At 38.5% G+C, this 18,547-nt stretch overlaps 1 protein-coding gene across 4 annotated transcripts in view; it reads left to right on the forward strand.

Annotated features, from left to right (window-relative positions):
* The window catches only part of srgap1a (SLIT-ROBO Rho GTPase activating protein 1a), a 64,842-nt gene that overhangs the window by 17,554 nt on the left and 28,741 nt on the right, over positions 1 to 18,547 (forward strand). For all 4 annotated transcript variants that reach the window (XM_086073132.1, XM_086073134.1, XM_086073135.1 and 1 more), the window contains exons 2-6: positions 1,711 to 1,906; positions 6,276 to 6,438; positions 14,471 to 14,533; positions 16,570 to 16,749; positions 16,880 to 17,008. In XM_086073132.1, the coding sequence (XP_085929258.1) occupies positions 1,711 to 1,906; positions 6,276 to 6,438; positions 14,471 to 14,533; positions 16,570 to 16,749; positions 16,880 to 17,008 (731 nt within the window). The remainder of the gene's footprint in view (positions 1 to 1,710; positions 1,907 to 6,275; positions 6,439 to 14,470; positions 14,534 to 16,569; positions 16,750 to 16,879; positions 17,009 to 18,547) is intronic.

Here is an 18,547-nt window from a genome sequence, read left to right on the forward strand (position 1 = left end):
ACACCGGTGCTAACAGGTCTAATGTCTTGGTCAGACTACAAAAAAATAGCCCGATTTTGGCCCGACCGACGTGTCGCGGACAAATGAGGCATGTCGTAAACGATTTTGGGTTGCCTTAATGTAGCGTCGCCCGTGTAGTGTGACACGTTCAACGTCTGGTTGCCTGTCACAGCGAAAGTCTAGCATGTCAGAATTTTTGCTCGTCTTGTCGAACAATGTGTGACATATCTACGTCGTCGTCCTTTTGGTTCCGCCCCATTGGCCCATAGCAAGAGGGAGCGAAACGGCAATCACACATTGACCAGTACTTTATAGCTCTCTATTTATTTAATTGTATTTAATTAATTAATTTATTTATTTCTCCCCTGGATATTTCATGGGACGGGGCCTCCGACGACGTATTAGGGCCACGTATAAATATATATATATTTTAGAGGGCGTGGGCAATATTCAATGAAAAAAACTAGCAAATATGCGAGAAAAAAACTCAGAAACTTACAAGAAATACACGTAGCGTATAGTCTAATCATGTGAAGATTCGTTGGTGGTTAATGGGACACTGTTTATAAAATGAAAAGGCAGGATGGAGACGGATTCATTCTTAAATTTAAACTTTACTCGTCATTCACCGCAGCTAGAGCGACAACACTTCCTGATCCCCTATCAGCTGACTAACACTAACCAATCAGATGCTAGCATACTTTAGGTAAATGCTAGTGAATGACGGAGAGCAACAGATTTTACACTTAGATACTTGTACCAAAAAAAACAAAAACAAAATGTATGAACGTGTAAATAATAATTCTGGAAATATAAATGTACAAGTAAATATACATTTTAACAAATTAACTTAAATGCTTGATCGTCAGGGTGTGGACCTTCGCAAAGTGAGGCGTCTTTGTCACTGGCCAGTGGCCGTACACAATGCTTTAAAGAGTGAGTGCTTAACATCATATGGTTAATCTCTGCTAAAGCAATTACTATCTCCTTATTTGGAAACCCGACCGAAAATTATTGGCACAAAGAGTTGAGTAGTATGCTACGTGTAGTTCTTGTAACTATCTGAGTTTTTTTCCTCGCAAATCTGCCACTTTATAAACTGGCAAATTTGCCACTTTATGAACTCGCAAATTTACAAGTTTTACTTTATTAAGTGCCAAATTTGCAAGTTTTTTTCTCGGAAAATTGCCCCCGCCCTCTAAAAATATATATTTATATGTGGTTAAATACGAATAAATATTTAAGCAGTATAGAAATTACTCAAACACAATATAACCCCACCCAGCAAAAATTGGTTTAAATAACTTTGAAAAGATGTTGAAAAGACGTCACTGGTGTCCGTCCAAAAGACCTCTGAATTTGGGTGAAAAGTAAAAGGTGAAAAGATGTAATTTTCAAGACGTTGAAAAGACGTCCTTAAAAATAAAAAAATTTGATCGAAAAGTGAACCAAAAAGTCTTAAGTTTGGTTGCCAGGACGTCCCTAAATTATTCATTAATCGTTACAATCCAATAAAATATTTAATCTAATAATTATTTAATCACAGTCATGACTGACAATGAGACATTTAAAAAAGTACATTTATTGTCGACATTACTATAAATAACAATGGTTTTTACTTTCTGGACCTGGATTCCCCAACGCTGGAAGTCTGTCACTTCCACCATGTTGCAGTTGTGTAACAATTTATGTATTAATTTTTCCTTTTAGAGATCCGGGCCCAGTTAGTAGAGCAGCAGAAATGCATGGACCAGCAGACAGACATGAGGGTCCAGCTGCTGCAGGACCTTCAGGATTTCTTCAGGAAGAAGGCGGAGATTGAGATGGAATACTCCAGAAACCTTGAGAAATTGGCTGAACGCTTCATGGCCAAGACTCGCAGCACAAAGGACCACCAACAGTACAAGTGAGTTCACCTACTAATCTGCCTCAAAAATTAGGTACCGGTACATCTGCACCAGTGTCGAGAACATAAACAAAAGCATAAACAGCACACACAGAGGTTAACTATGGTAATAAAGTGTCAATGTAATATGTACATACAATGCTGTGAAAAAGTATTTGCCTGCTATTTTTTGCATAGTTTCCACACTTTAATGATTAAGATCATCAAACAAATGTAGTGCACGGTAGTTTGAATATGATCATTGTTACAACGGTTTATACAGAGACTAAAATTGAAGTAATGTTTTGTCACTTGTGGCAGCAGAATAAAATTGATGAAGATACTAAATGGCGCAATTAATCTCCTTTTATTTTTGCACTACTGCAGGGATGGCCAAGTTCGGTCCTCGAGAGCTACTATCCAGTCTGTTTTCCATGTCTCCCTCCTTCAGCGCAGCTGCATCTAATGATCAGCTCATCAGCAAACTTTGCAGAAGCCTGATAACGATCCTAATCATGAATCAGGTGTGTTCGTGGAGAGAAACATGAAAAACAGGCTGGATAGTGGCTCTCGAGGACTGAACTTGGCCACCCCTGCACTACTGTAACTCCTCTCTCTCTTGACCCAATTTGCACTGATGAAGCGTACTGAAAAAGGCAGACATTAGCATATTGTTTGAACTTGTGGAGGGAATAAAAATAAAATGCATCATTTTTTTAACAGCCTGTAAATAGATTTTGCTTGCTGTATGAAGCTTCGATGGCTCGAGCAGCTGTGTGCCCAAGTATGTTCCCAGTTAAAGGACTAGTTGTAGGAAGCTCTGTAGTTTGCATTGCATGGTGTATGGTCACAGGAGCATAGTTCTTAAATAAATACAATACGTTTAAATAGCATTAAAAGCCCTTCTGTGTACTTAAAGCCAGAGGTCTATATTTGTGTGTCCATATAAACAGCACACCCACAGTGAAACCTTTGTGTTCACATTATGTGGCCTGTTTTTGTTGGACAGATTTGTCTGTGGCGTGAAAAAAAAATGTTTTCACTTGGCCTGTACCCTTGAGCCAGTTTTCATATGGCAGGTCATCTTGGCAGAGCAACAAAATGTTAAAATAGCATCACAATGACCAGCTTTCTGGGTAATTAGTCTAGACAAGCAACATTCTGTAGTGAGCCCCTGCTGGGCCTGTCAGTGGGGCTGCAATTCTGAATTTGAAATTACATACTTTGAGTCAAAACCGCATCAATATGCAGCATATGTTTTTTTCGTTGCAATTGTGAGACAGTGCTTGTCCTGTTCTCATAAGCATTTTGAGCTCCATTGCTGCCCTCATACCTTCACATACGTAATTCCACTAACTCCTGTTTTACCCTACTAGGTTCATATAAAATCACATTGCATATATTATGATATAATATGGATGTTAATGCAATTTACGTTTCTCCATTTTGTCATGGCCACTGAATGTCTGCACTACCAAATAACTTAAATCTGCTTTGAAAGCACTCAAATTTAAAGTGATTGTTTCAGCATTTTATAGCGCATCTTAACGTCAGTCAACGTTTGATGATTAAAAAAATTACAACAACTTTTGTACAGTTAAACATTTCAATGCACTGTTTTGATTAATGGGAAACTTTGAAAAGCATTAAAGAACATTATTATTACCAGTACTTATGATTACAAATTGAATACACATCTGGCACTAGGTTACATAACTACCTGAGGTGTTGACTCGAGTCATGTGAGTTGAACTCGAGTGAGACTCGAGTCATTAATTTGACGACTTTAGACTCGACTTGACAAAATGCTAAAAGACTTGCAACTTGACTTGGACTTTATCAACTTGTGACTTCACTTGGACTAGCAGCTGGCTGTTAGCATTAGCATCGGGTGCCTGGCTGGCAACAGTAGTTTTGACAGCTGTTGCTTGGCTTGCTTGCTATTCTTTATTTTGTTTCCAATATTGTGGACCTATGCTACTTTGTAATTCACTTTCCAAGTTTAAACGGAGGGAATGTGCCTCAAATTGCACTTATAGGTATTTTTCATTATTTAAAAAAAAAAAAGATAAAAAGAACTTTGTCTTCATTTATAATTATTTTATAAAACAGTAGCTTAAAAAACAAAAACAAAAAACATTTATCTCAAAATATCCAATATGGCCATTTGGATTTTAGGAACAGAACTTCAAGTGCATTACAAGTGCAATATAACGTAAGGCAGGATACATTATTTTATACATGCACCTTATATAAAATAATTATGTATATGTAGGTGCCCCAAATATGCTTTTTAAAATTATTAAAATAGCTTTGACACATTTTTCCGTCGACCAATCTTTGTGGTCGACCCAACCAACAACCGACTTTTTTTTTTCCCGCCCTAGGAGTTTTGATGAATGGTTCCACAAAAGAAGGTAATTAGTACAGGAATATATATAAAATACCCAAGATGGATTATCTCTAACAGCTGATAATGGTTTGTGTTACACTTTTTGTATACTTTAGATTTTTAGAGGATTTGATTTATTATTTTTTAAAGTGTTTGCTTGGCAGTGTTTGTTATTACAAGGCCATTGTCTTGATAATGATGCCCTACAAGAGTTCAATAGAAAAAATACGAAGATAAATGTCCTCTCCTGTAAAAAGCTTTCACCGCTGTTCTTTAATGACATCTATATTCAGTGCGCTACTAGAGGACTTTACCATTTTGTCTCTACTCTTGATAAGAGCTCATGTTACAATATCCTGCACAGTAACGTGGCAATCCTTCACTGTCAGCAGCCTCTCATCGTATGGGCACACTTTTTAGGTTGCAATTGACCCTTCCCGGATTTAAACTACATGAATGACTAGAACATACATTCAAACAGTAACAGAAGCCAACAATTTGCCATTGCGGTGCTTTTCACGCCTTCCATGCTCCATGTGGACAGTCGTTTGTTTTATAATTGCATAGAATGTCTTTATGGCCCCTCTATCTGTCTGTCTGTCTGTCTGACCCAGTTCCCGCCCATGCCAAGGAGGAAATGATGACATAGTGAGATTTTCCTGGTATTATGTTAGCTGAACAATTCCGAATTTTATCCTCACAGGGAATGTTAGTCCTCTTGTGCATTTCCACTGTCCGTTTTCCTCTACAGGCAAAGCCTCCCTGCAGACCTATATAAACATACAAGGTAGTTCAAAATAGAGGAAGATTAGGACTGTTGTGCTTTTCAAGTAGCTATTTTTGAAAATCTCGTCATTTACTTTGTCCCCTTTCATGTCTGTGGCCGCCTGGACATTATACATCGGCATGTGCAAAAGGAACTATGAATTAATAAACGCACAGGCACACACACGTGCTGTCTTTCCTGCAGAGTGGATGTCTTGCTCTCTACTGATATATTATGTAGTGAGGATTTATTGCAATTTCTATTTCAAAGAGTGTGGGTGATGCTGTCCAGTAGTGCATTTTACCATTTAAACTTTTCAACCACATCCCTTATCTAATTCTTCTTCTGTGTTCTTTTTCTATTGGCTTTTCCACATGACGTGCATTAGGATGCAGCACCAATTAATCATTCTGCTTTGGCCTGCATCAGATGAAATTTACATCCTGTTTGTTCTTCTTTTTTTTCAATGAACATTTCTATAGTTTGTTTGACAGTTTTTTATGTGCAGGAATGCTTACTTTTTGCCCTTGCAGCAGTTAGAGTGCCACTGCAAAAGGTTCAAGGCCAGGTCACTGGCCAAGTTCTGTTTTTTTCACCTGTTGTGTTGACAAGTGTTGCCCGTCTGTGTAAACTGCCCATGTGTGGTAAGAGCAGGGGCAACTCTCCATATGGTTCCTGCAAGACTTGACCTTTCATCCATCCTTACAAACTCACCCAAACACACACATGTATTCATACTAATATCCTTCTGTCACAGATCAACCCTGGACAATATCCTACCACTTATAAGAGTAGAATAGCAGCACAGGAAGTAGCATAGCACTTTTTCTATCAGGTCACTATCCTTTCGTGCTGTGACTTACTATCCATGTCTACTGTGACAATTGTTCCATAGTGTTTGACTTGAATTTTAAAATACAGTACTCCCACAGCCTTTCCACATTGACGTCGCAAAGAATATATAAAGCTTGCTTGGCTCAGAGAGCTGTATGAGCTATGCCCCAGAAATGTCATGGACACAAGTGTATCATGCATATCAGTATTGTCCTTGTAATATATGCAGGACTTTTAGACCCAGAAATGACAGTATCTAGGACACTAAACACCAAGGGAGGCCGATGACGCACCTCATACAGACCCTGATATTTTTTTGACATCCAACTCATTGAGAAACTGTTACAGATCGCTACTGAAACTCTATGTTCTGATTCAAAACTCACCTTTGTCACTAGAAAAGACCAGAATCTGCTGTCCCCTGTCAACTGTTGGTACCTGCTGCTGAACCAGGTGAGGAGGGAGAGTAAGGACCACGCCACTCTAAGCGACATCTACCTGAACAATGTCATCATGAGGTTTATGCAGATTAGCGAGGACTCCACACGACTACTTAAAAAGGTGAGGTATATTACGTGCACTTTTGCTCATTAAGTTTAATGATACAGTACATAAAAAGAAAATAAACCAGATCACACAAATTTTATAACATTAAAAAAAATCAACACTTACTGTAATCAAATACAATTCAAATTGTCCCACAGCTCTGGGAAAAATTAAGAGACTGGCAAGTTTCTGCCACTAAAAGTGTATCAAGTGACTAAGCAACAATCAGACACACACGCAAAAACCAAAAAACATAGAATGTATCTTTAGTTCTTCCTAGGTCATAGATGTCCTCGAGGGCCACAGACCCACATGTTTTAGAGGTTTCCCTCCTCAAACACACTTGATTCATCAGCAAGCTCTGCAGAAACCTGATTATGAGCCTGGTTATTTGATTCAGCTGTGTGTGCATATTTGTCGTCCACAAAAAAGTTTCAATGTATCCTCACAAGTTTCTTACCGTTTAGGCCGTTCGTCCTCATGACGGCGCGGTTTCGGAACTTCAAACCGATCATTTGTGAAACTGGGCTCCAGAGTGGAAAGATTTCAATACGTATGCCTGCGTCTGGACACCATATGCAGGATACTCCTCCAGTGATGACGTAAATGTCGTAGCTAAATTACGAATACTAAATAAATAAATAAACTAAATACATTGTCGTACGAAGTTTGATGACATATACTCCAATTCTCGCGTGACTGCACGCAAACTGCCAGTCTGTCAACAACAATGGCGGATAGCCGTGTCGTAGTCGTTTTGCGCAGCCTCCTTAGCTTGCTTATGCTTTTGCAGCAAAATATTTTGCTTCCTCATTCCCACGTTCAACAAGCGGTGTTGTACTTGAATCACCCGCCATTGTCACTTCTCCTGTGTTCGTCTTCTTCATGTTGTTTTGATACATGCCAAAGCCATGTTTGTTCTGTAAATTGTTTGTCTTTTTCGCTGATTCTTCTTCTACGCTTTCCTAGTGTTGTCACGATACCAAAATTTTGACTTTGATACTATACCTCCATAAAATACCTCGATAACCGGTACTGAAATGGTACCTCGACAAAACTCTAAAACATCAGCAAAAGCAGCAAAATTAAAACTGACAAAAGAACTTCAAATTATTTTTTATTAATTCAAAATATTGGGATGTATACATGTTAATGTATGTACACACTGTATATATTTATGTTTATACTGTATGTGCTTTCACATTGCATGCCATATTCTTGAAGTACTGTATTTGACTGCATTTGATGTCATCCGTTTTAAATATTGGCAATACAGTGGCACTCCAATGACTCAATGTAACATTGCTTGAGTGTGCGTGCATGTCTCTGTTCTTCTCCATTTCGCTCCCAATTAGTCAAATGTGTAATCAAATACTACAAACTGGGAACAAAATAATTCACACTCCACTTATTTTTAAGAGAAATTTAAAAAATGTGTCACAACCTTGTCTGTTACTATGTCAGTCGCCTGAGCTTTTTCTGTGATTTCCTACTGTGTGCCTGTTCATTGATCGCACCTTGCTTTTTCTTCTTCTCCGCGAAAAACATTTGCTCTTGTTACAAAACGTTTTTAAAACTGAAAATTTAAAACCACACGTGTGTTCTTCATGTGTTTATTGAAAACATGCGTAGACAATGCCAATGCTGTCGCGTGGCTTCCACTTTGCTTGTGCGCTCCCGTGGAGTCTTAAGTTTTAAGTAGCGCGTCATATTTCTCAACGAGGAGTGGACGGCCAGCAAGCGCTTCAGTGCGTGAAGCCATCTTCCTGCGCCCTCTGGCACACACGCTGAAAGAGGCGTGTTGCTTACTTAAGGCGTTTTCCACATATCGGTAGACAGGCAGCTATGCATGTATGTGTTATGCCTTTAAAACATTAAAACAGAGTTGGCGGGCTGACTCGTATTTATTTTTTTAAGTACCGGTACTCAGAAAAAATTATACCGACCGGTACTCAGAAAAAATTATACCGAGACGTTTTTGACGCCAAAACATCAAGGTGCGGTACTGGTACCGGTATCCCGTGCAACACTACGCTTTCCATTAATTCCCTGTGGCTGCACAGCACCGCTCCAGACTTTGCACATACATTACAGCAATTAAACGTCCTCAGCGTCTTCTTTTGGGCACACAAGTCTTGTAACGCTTCTGTGTGTACAAGATTTGTTTGAGGAATGAAGCCGGCTTTGCTTCTGTCTGGACAGGGCCTAAATGAACAGTAAAGTGAAGAAACAAGGGTGGTCTCAAAATTTTTCCCCACTGTACAAAGATTAAAGACTGACATACTCTCATTTTGGGATTTGAGACTTGCTCTGGGTCTGTACGTTTGAGGCAGTCAGATGGCTGTCTGAAGCATGAGAAGATATCGTCATGTAGTCTATTTTTAGTAGGATTTAAACTCCCTAGTTGCTTTTTGGAAATCCAAAACCCAAACCATCTAGTTTTACTATACAGTTCCAGTCACTTACTGAGTTATGTAGTAGTGTTGTTTCGATAACATTTTTTGGCCCCCGGTACTCAGCTCTGTAGTATCGTCCAATGTCGATACCGTACCGATACCTAGTTTGTTTGTTTTTTAACATGAAAATGCTGCCCTGCCATTGGTTCAGAGCATTCACAGGCCAATAGGATATATTGGCTCGGCATGCAGTGAACACGTCACAGTTAATGTCATGCACAAGCAAGACACAAGATGCTGCATCCAAAGTCATATATTAGCATCGGACATAATGGTATCGGCATGTTACTTGTTAGTACTTGCCGATGCCGATACCACTGTTTTAATGCAGTATCAGGGCCTCTCCCGATACTGGTATCAGTATCGGAACAACACTATTATGTAGTACAAGTAAGTTTTTTTTGCTTTTCAACATGCACTACATAGCCAAGTTCTCATGAAGTATTTTACAAAGTAGTTACATGAAAGATCTGATAGATATAAGTACTATATTTGAATTAATGTTTCGTGAAATGCAGCTCTTTTTTAAATATACAGTAAGAATGCAGTCTTGATCTGCCTAATTTCAAATCACTAGGTTTCACCCCATTGCATCAAAACCATAAATTCATGACCAAAACCAGTCCTTTGCCGCCTGGCCTACCACAAAGATGACAACTCCCTAGTGGATTATGAGTTCCTTTTGCTGTTGGAGTCACTTGAACTCACCACAGACCCAAATTACAAAGTGGCTTTGCCTTAGAGGTATGCCTTTGTGTCATCTTAGCTTATGTGACTATTTCTATCTCTTCCGTCTCTCTCATTCCGCCTTTATTTCCGGCTCTAGCAAGCCATGATCATAAACATTTAGGCTGATTTTTGAGGCAAGGGCTTTTCATTCATGTACACAGTAGAGAAACAGGAAACTTGCTCTTATTTCCTTTGGTGTATAAAGTGTCACTGATCTTTTAATCACCAGATGTCACACAATTATTTTACAGATTTCACTGTGGGTTACCCTTCCCATATCTACACCTACCGTATAATACAATACCTTTTGAAATCAACACACATTTTGTATACAGGACAAAGCAGATGTTTTGAGACACCACAAGCTTTTTGAAAGGTCTTTTTACCAGCTGGCATACTAAACCAATAAATGGTAGATCATTGCATGATGGTTTCCTCAAGACTTTTTTGAAAAGGGGTGGAGCATGAGTTAAGGAAGAACCGATTTGGGTTGAGGTGCAAATGCTGGATTTATTTTTACTCTGTTATCTGGAATGCCACTACCACTGTCACTGCCCGTCTGGGTCAGCATCCTCACAGACAACACAACTGTGGCACTGCTTAATTTGTGTTCCTCATTTTTGTGGCTGAAGTCTAAGCTCTACTGAGCGACATTGTAGTGATACATGGTCATTATAGCATTGTTGTAATGCCATGACCTAAGACCTTTGCACAAGTGCTTTGGTATTTGAATTGCACAGGGAATTCCAGTGACAGTATGCAGAAAAATTATAGTGTGGTGGGAGGTCCAGGTTATATGAGACCTGAGCCAGTGCTAGGCTTGCAATTAAAATCTCACAAAGTCTTTGATCCCAGAAAAGTTTCAATAATGAGGCTCCAACAACAGAACATTTACCAAGGTTAGTGGTATGTGTGTGGGCTCCTTAACAACTTTGAGGAGACGGTTGTAGTTTTGTCGTACTTCCATCAAAGACACGTGTTTGTATTAACCTGTGTGGTCAGATATCAAGCTGTGCAGGGAAATTGTGGATGACTAGAATCTTCATGTCTTTTTTATGTATGGCATAAAAATGTAATTTTTTTAATGTATGACACCTCATTTTTGTTGTTGTTGATCATGTCGCTTCTATCCACTTTACATTGATAAACTGGCAGTCTTTTTGTACTCTCTAAGACTAAGGTGTGCTATAATTTGTTCTTTTTGAACTTTAGATTTCACTTACAAATAAATATGGAGAACATCAGGCAGAGCATATTTCTACCACTGATTACTAGCTTCATTGTGAGCTGAGGTAATTTACAGCAGCTGCCCATTTACATCTCAGCACTTAACCCATAATCATTTAGTTCAGTCAGTAGGACAATAAAAGTACGGAAAAATGAGCAGAGGTGGGTAGAGTAGCCAAAAAATTGTACTAAAGTAAGAGTAGCGTTACTTCAAAATAATATTACTCAAGTAAAAGTAATAAGTAGTCATCAAAAAAATTCAGGGCACTGATTGGTAGACACACGAGGGTGTGCAGGCAAACACAGGTGGATAAGATCAAGCTTGACGAGACGTGGGAAGCACACAAGGACAATATGACAAAAACACAGATCATGAACAAAACGAGGACAAAATTCAAACTAAACCAAAACTAAACCCAAGCCATGACAAAAGCAACCTGAAAGTCAACTCAAACCCAACCCAAATTATGACTTAGTACAACGGATCTCTACAAAGGCTCGGTTCCTAAACTTCCCATCGTCATCTCAGTGTCTATGAAGCCCCTTCCCCTTACCTTATTTTTTAGGTCTAAGTAACGTTAACCAAGTTATTGTATACTGTATACAATAACTTAAAGTAGTTTCATTTTATAGTAGATAACATATTATTCATGTTTACCTGACAATAAATACATTTTACATTACAAACTGCCCCTAATTCATTCATCATTTTATTATTGTGCATAAATACAAATGATGGCTTTCCCCTCACATGTCAGCGTTTCGAAAAATAAAGGTATACCCATACCAATTTAGTGTATACCCGCGTCTCCAGGGACCACTACACCACCGGGTAAATCTAATGTATGACTGGGACGGTGGGTAACGACTCTAGTGTAGCCCAATATAGCAGAGTAAGGGTAGCGTTATTTCTTCACACATCTACTCAAGTAAGAGTAAAAAGTATTGTGTATTAAAACTACTATTAGAAGTACTTTTTTCCCCCCAAAATGTTACTCAAGTAAATGTAACGGATTAAATGTAACTCGTTATTACCCACCTCTGAAAATGAGTTCCTCTATAGGGTGGTCTACACTATTCCACACTTTGCAACTGAGTGTGTTTACTCCTCGAATGAAGTAGCAGCCGTCTCGGACATATGCAGCTGCTGTGCACTATAGTAGTGATGCAGTTGGCTCTTGAAGGCCAAATTGCTGCGCAAAGGGAAGACCTGCGAGATTGTTCAAAAGTAAAAAAAAAAAAATTGGTTATTGGTATGGTTTTAGAAACTGTACTTCCGAACATTTTATTGAAAACCTTCAACTAACTGTGTAATATTAAATGTACTATTTTATCACAATCAGAATCAATTTTACTAGCCAAATATTCAAAAACACAGAAGGAATTAGTCTCTGGTAGTTTGAGACAAACTAGTATTACTGTAACAACAACAACAACAACTGTTTGTTATGGTTTGTATCGGATCAAACTGTAATTTAGTGTCACACTCACACGCGCACGCACACACACACAGGGTTGTACATCTACCATATCAAAGAAAATAACTTTCTTCAAAGACTGTTTTGGATTATCCTTTTCGCAAGATTGCTTACTTGGATTAACAATATAGATAGTGTAAAATTAAAGGGATTAGCCAATTCGCCTGATATTTTTACATAATTACTGCCATAGGTAACATCCTGATTTGGCATTTAAAAGGGAAAAAAAACATTATTCCTTTTTATATATAGTATAATACTGTTTTACACACATAGATACAACAGGCTAACTTAAAACAATTTAGTGAAAATAGAGAATATAATAGTAGTGTTGCTTTCTTCCCAGTGTTTAGCTCTCTTGCAGACAAATCCTTGCAGCACATGTGACACTGAGAAGACTTTTTGTTTCATTGAGCTTTGGAACACTTCCAAGGCTTCTCAATGGACTCGAGTTGATGACTGTTCGAGCTGACAGATAGTCAAATATTCCGTCCACTGAAATGATGTTTGTAAATGGATTTTTCCTTTAGTCAAGGCCTGTTTCTTCATGGCCCTTGTTGTGTAAACAAAAAAAAGTTTAAAGAGGAAGTCAACCCATAAATGTTCTTTACAATAATATATTCTATGCAGCCTCACTTGTCCAAACACGATATTCTGATTTATATTGGGGACGGCCATTTTGCCACTTGCGGTCCACTGAAAATGCTCAGTTAATGACCAATCACGGCTCATTTTGCGAATGTCACATGACCAAACTCAGAAAACAGCTGAGCCACAAATGGTTGTTTCCTGTGCCCTGAAAACAGGTGGCTTTAACTGCTAAGTTCATGTTCCACAAATGCAATATTAATCATAATGCCATGTTCACACTAGTAGGGGTGCATACATCATATTGCAAAGAACATTTGAGGGTTGACATCCCTTTTAAAGCATTATTTTTCAAATATAATAGTACAGATGAATTATAGACAGTTTGCCAACCTATGATCAATCCATGATTATATACAATATTATACTTGTGCACCCTTAACCACTCTTAATTTACAAATATGTGTGGTTGTCTTTTGCAAATTTGGCCTTAGGTTATGTAGGTGTACAGACTTTTCAGATTAGGAAATATGAAATTGACTGTCCAGGTGGTGGTTAGGAAGGTATTACTTTACCAGCATGATTCTCTAATTTTGGAGACCCGCCCGCCTGGCAGCCAGTGTAAGAATGTAATCCACTTTGCTGTGTATTCAATCAGATCAGACGTCTTGCAGCATTGTGAGGAATGTGTAAAAAGCATCAAGCTTGTCTATCTGATAGATTTTTTCAACTGTCCAGTTTAGCTGAGCTGCACGGTGTTAGGTTTTAATCATCTTAAAAGTGCTACTCCACACACATGGCACATCTCTGGAGGGGTGCCAAAGTGGGCCACAAGCACCTTTCAAGCAGGCATCGTTGGTCAAGCAACAGTACATACACAACAATAAAAACAACAGTTTTTTTCAGCTTCCCCCCCCCCCCCCAAACGTTTTCTGGTTTTTCACCCTCCCCCAAAAGAAGAATTTACTATAAATTAATAAAATACTTTCATGAGGAATTTATTGGTGATAAATGTGTATACACAGTCTTGACGTCCATCTGAATATCACTGTCATGCATCTGCCCACGTAACTTGTATGAGCAGGAATCTTTTGTTAAATGGTAAAAGGCAACACGTCAGTCATTTATTTTTAAATTACTTCAGAAATAGATAAATATCATGTCTCTTCCACTTGAATTGTGGGTTTTTTGTCAGATTTTGACTCAACATCTGCAAATCGGTAGGCTCATTGGGTTGGATAAAGCTCTATTCAGAACAAGACTGTAAGACTGTTGTACTGTAATGATACATGTTTTCAGATGGAATGGAAAGACCAGAATTTATTACTATGAATCATAATCTTTAAAATGGGGTACATTATTGTAGTATATGTGGGGTGAATGAATCTAAATGGATAATAAAGGCCATTCATTTCTCTTCCTATGTCTTCCTGTATCAAAATGTGTATTTATATGTCTGCAGTATGTCAGTTTTTGGAAAGGTTAGCAGCTGTGATTAAAATGTTGTTGAGAAAGCAACTTGCTCTGTTGTTCTCATTGCTTTTTTTTCTCTTTTGATTATTTTTCCAGAGCAAGGAAATAGCCTTTCAGCTCCAGGAAGACTTAATGAAGGTCCTTAATGAGCTATACACGGTAAGTAGTAATGATTTCCCCTTTTTGAGCTAATGTGCTTTAAGTGTATTGCCTTGCGCTGCCTCATTTACAACAACTGGCAAATTGTCTATACTGTTATGCCTCCAAATTGTAACTAATGACATTTACTTTAATACAATTGACTATAAAATAAGATCAATGAAATGTTTGCTGGGAAAAAACCCACAATCAATAACAAAGAATAATTCATAGTTTGCAAAATATGAAAATCACATTATTGTGGTCACCTGAATTTAGGACGACTTCAGCAAAACATTTAGTTACTAGAATAGATGACAACAGAAGTAATGCTTTCCAACCACAACAGTGTGGTACACTCAAGTCAATATACAGTGTGTCACTCTCACGTGCTCGTGAATTTGACCTGGTTTAGCCATTGTTGATGTACATGTGCACACACGACATTGAGTCATGCACACACGGTTAAGCTATTGCATCAGACATGCAGAGTCCCTCTGTCTGCCCCCACCAGTAAAATAACAGGTCTGGTCTATCTCTAAATATGTGAATCTAAAAGAAGCAACAAAGTAAACACACCAGTGCCAGATTCTAGACCAGTAAATGAGGACTACATCGCCCAAGGTCAGTCAACCGTCCATAAATTAGTTTGAGTTGAGCCAAACCCCACCAAAGGCAAAGGCTTCCACATCAGGTTTTTCGCTGTACAGAAATAACTCATTTTGAGAAAAAAAAAATGTTTAGATTATAAAATGGGCTAGTCTGAATATATGTTAAAGCTGAGGGTTTGTGCAAGTTTAGTGCTTGCACAGCTTCTGGAGCTGGAGTTTGCTGACATTTGTGTCTTCTCTCACACTTTGGCAACAGGAGTAAACATATATTTGAATGACACTTAAGTAACATGCCTCATGTACCAAGTCAACATAGAAATCGCTGAGTCCTCACTGGTACATAGAGTAGATTTTGCAGTCTTCATCATTTTTTCTATGTAGTAGACTTATACCGCACATGCCAGTGCAAACTTGTAGGGCAGTATTGAGCCTGACCTAATGGTAAATGCAAGGGTTGCATCTGGAAGGGCATCTGTATTAAAATTTTGCCAAACAATTATGAGCGTTGATTCAAAGAATTCCACACCAAATCGGTTGTGGCCTTGGTTAACAACAATGACCGTCATTGGCGCCATTCACCTGCAGGGTGACGGTGGAAATTCATTTACAGTGGGTGGAAGATGAAGGAGAGGTGGAAAGCAGGTTAGGGCAGTAAGAGAAGAGTAAAGCACAGAGTCTAGGCCTGAAAGAGTGTGTTTTTAATGTTGGGACTATGACAGGAAAAGGTAGAAAGTTGGTTGACATGAGGGGGCAGATGGTGATAGTTTGCCAAACAAATGGACATGGCTGTAACAAACACCTACAACACCAGAGGTAGAAGCACAGAGGTGGAAGCACAGAGGTGGATTACATTTTGTGCAAACGATAGATACATCTAAAGGCGGTTTCAGACAGCATAAAATAATCCTGGTGGAGATGAGGAAGATTAAGCAGACAAAGGAAGATCAGAGAACCATGTGGTGGAATCTGAGTAAGGAAGAGTGTCTTGCGACAGGCTCACTTTGGGCAGGAGAAACTTCCATAAGACTGGACCGCTACAACTAATTTTAGGACGAGAGTATCTGGAGTGTCTTCTGGTAGGAAAGGGGAGAAGGAGACTTGGTGGAGTCAGAAAGTGTAGGAAAGCATACAAAGAAAGAGTTTATCCTAGAAAAAAAGTGGGATACTGAGAAGACAAGAATCCAACGAGATGCAACGTAGGGCAAAGGAAGGTGGAGATGGCATAAAAAAAGAGGCATGTAGGTTTGAACCAAATGCCATATCATGAGGTGAATCAACTGACTCGTAGTATAGTTTAGTGTAGCTTGTGCAAAGGGTCAGTCATACAGTAAATACAGTATAACAACTTATAAGACTCCTAACCTGAGACATGACTGAGACATAGATTACATTGTGTAACAAATAAGCATGAAGTTTTTCTTTGCAACCTTCCTTTTCTCTCTCCAGGTGATGAAGACCTATCACATGTATCACTCAGAAAGCATTAGTGCGGAGAGCAAACTGAAAGAGGCAGAAAAGCAAGAGGAGAAGCAGATTGGTAGGGGAGATCCGGTTTTCAGCATCCGCATGGAGGACAAGTACCAGAAGCGCAACTCTGTGAAGAAGATTGAGAAGATGAAGGAGAAGGTACATTATTACAGCATAAGCCACTTTCCCATTACAGATTCCAAAATGGCCCCATACCACATTGTACCATTTGCCCAGCCAAGCTCAGTTGTTCACAGCGTCTCATTCTCGCTTCTTATTTTATCATTAGCGTCAAACCAAGTACTCAGAGAACAAGATGAAGTCAATCAAAGCACGGAATGAGTACCTCCTGACACTGGAAGCCACCAACTCGTCTGTTTTCAAGTACTACATTCATGACCTGACTGATCTAATTGATGTAAGTATTAATACATGCTTTGTCAACATCCATGTTATGTTGTAGATGAACTGGTTTCTGTGTCTGGTTTTAATGTGCTGCAGTTAAGGATTTTTTTTACACACCATTAGAAAAGAGTTACAATTGTAAATGTAAACATTACACCAGTGAGAGAAGTAATGTAGGTTAGTGCATAATATTAGACTTCGACTTTCTTTATTGTCATTCAAATATGCTATGTATACAGAACAAAATGTCGTTGCACGGCCCAAGCATACAGAAAAGCATACAGAAAAAAAAAATACTGTAAGAACACAAACAAAACTAACAACACAACAACCACCATTACCAGCTGCTGAAAATGCTGATGTAGAATTTATTATAAATTAACACATGGACCCTCCTAAAGTATGTCGGCGACATTAGTTTTGAGTAAGTGACAAAAATCGATCGTTTGGACAAAGATGTCGATTTTGTGATTTCTCAAAAAATAGCCTCTTTAAGGTCTATATTTTCATTTTCCAGCAGCACAAAAGTTAAAATTGGCTGGGAAAAGGAAAGTCTGGGCTTCCCTGCTAAAGCTGCTGCCCCCGCGTCCCAACTCCGGATAAGCGGCAAAAAATGGATGGATGGATGAAATCTTAGATGATGTTCTTACTAGCTATTGGAATTTACTTTCCAGTGATTAGTGACAGTTCCTGAAAGTTTGCAGTCAATATGGTTTTCCTAAGGTACTGGTTGCTATGGACATTTGAAAGATGCAAGGACCAAAACTTTGAACCCGTTTCTCCTCAAAACTGGGGATTTTAAACTGGCAACATTAAAATTGCTGTAACTTTTAAAATTTTTGAGGTACATCCATATATTATTTATCATTTTAAAGTTAGAATAGATCAATATCTCAGGGTCTCCTGAAAAGTAATGATTTTGAAGGTACAAGGTTTTGGCATGACATCAGCAAATATATTTGTCTATTATCTCTCATTTCTGTATACTGTAAATTCGTATTTTATAGGCTATGAGTGTGTATTCTTTCGTTCTCTTTGGTTTAACAATATAGTTCTCTCCCAACTTACCAGCAGATTCGGTTTGAGTGATTTTCAGAAATCCTGCAGATAATTATTATAATATATAATATGTATTATAGACAATTGCCGTATGTTATATTGCTCAATTTATTGTTGCTATATTAGTAATATTGCTGCTGAAGGGAATGAGGAAAGTGTGGATTTTTTTTATTTATTTTTTATCAAGCAGTTGAGATTTTGTATTCCAGACAGGAATGAAGGAGATGACTAAAGTCTAATCTCTATTCCGCAGCATGCTGTGTGGTGAAATTACCCTTCACTCAGCCTTGCTCACAAGCTTTCAGATCTGGCCAGGATTTGTGTTTGAGAATTTATGTGCAAAGCTGCCTGCATGAGCATTATTTGCAGACTCAGCACATTTCTTTATTAATGGAGACTTTTACAGTGTAAAATAGTTTTACATTTTTTTATTAATGGAGACTTTTACAGTGTTTTGTGTGTGTGTGTGTGTGTGTGTGTGTGTGTGTGTGTG

This window comes from Leptonotus elevatus, chromosome 4 (genome assembly GCF_054856555.1).
Source record: "Leptonotus elevatus isolate MCC_2025b chromosome 4, RoL_Lele_1.0, whole genome shotgun sequence".
NCBI lineage: Eukaryota > Metazoa > Chordata > Actinopteri > Syngnathiformes > Syngnathidae > Leptonotus > Leptonotus elevatus.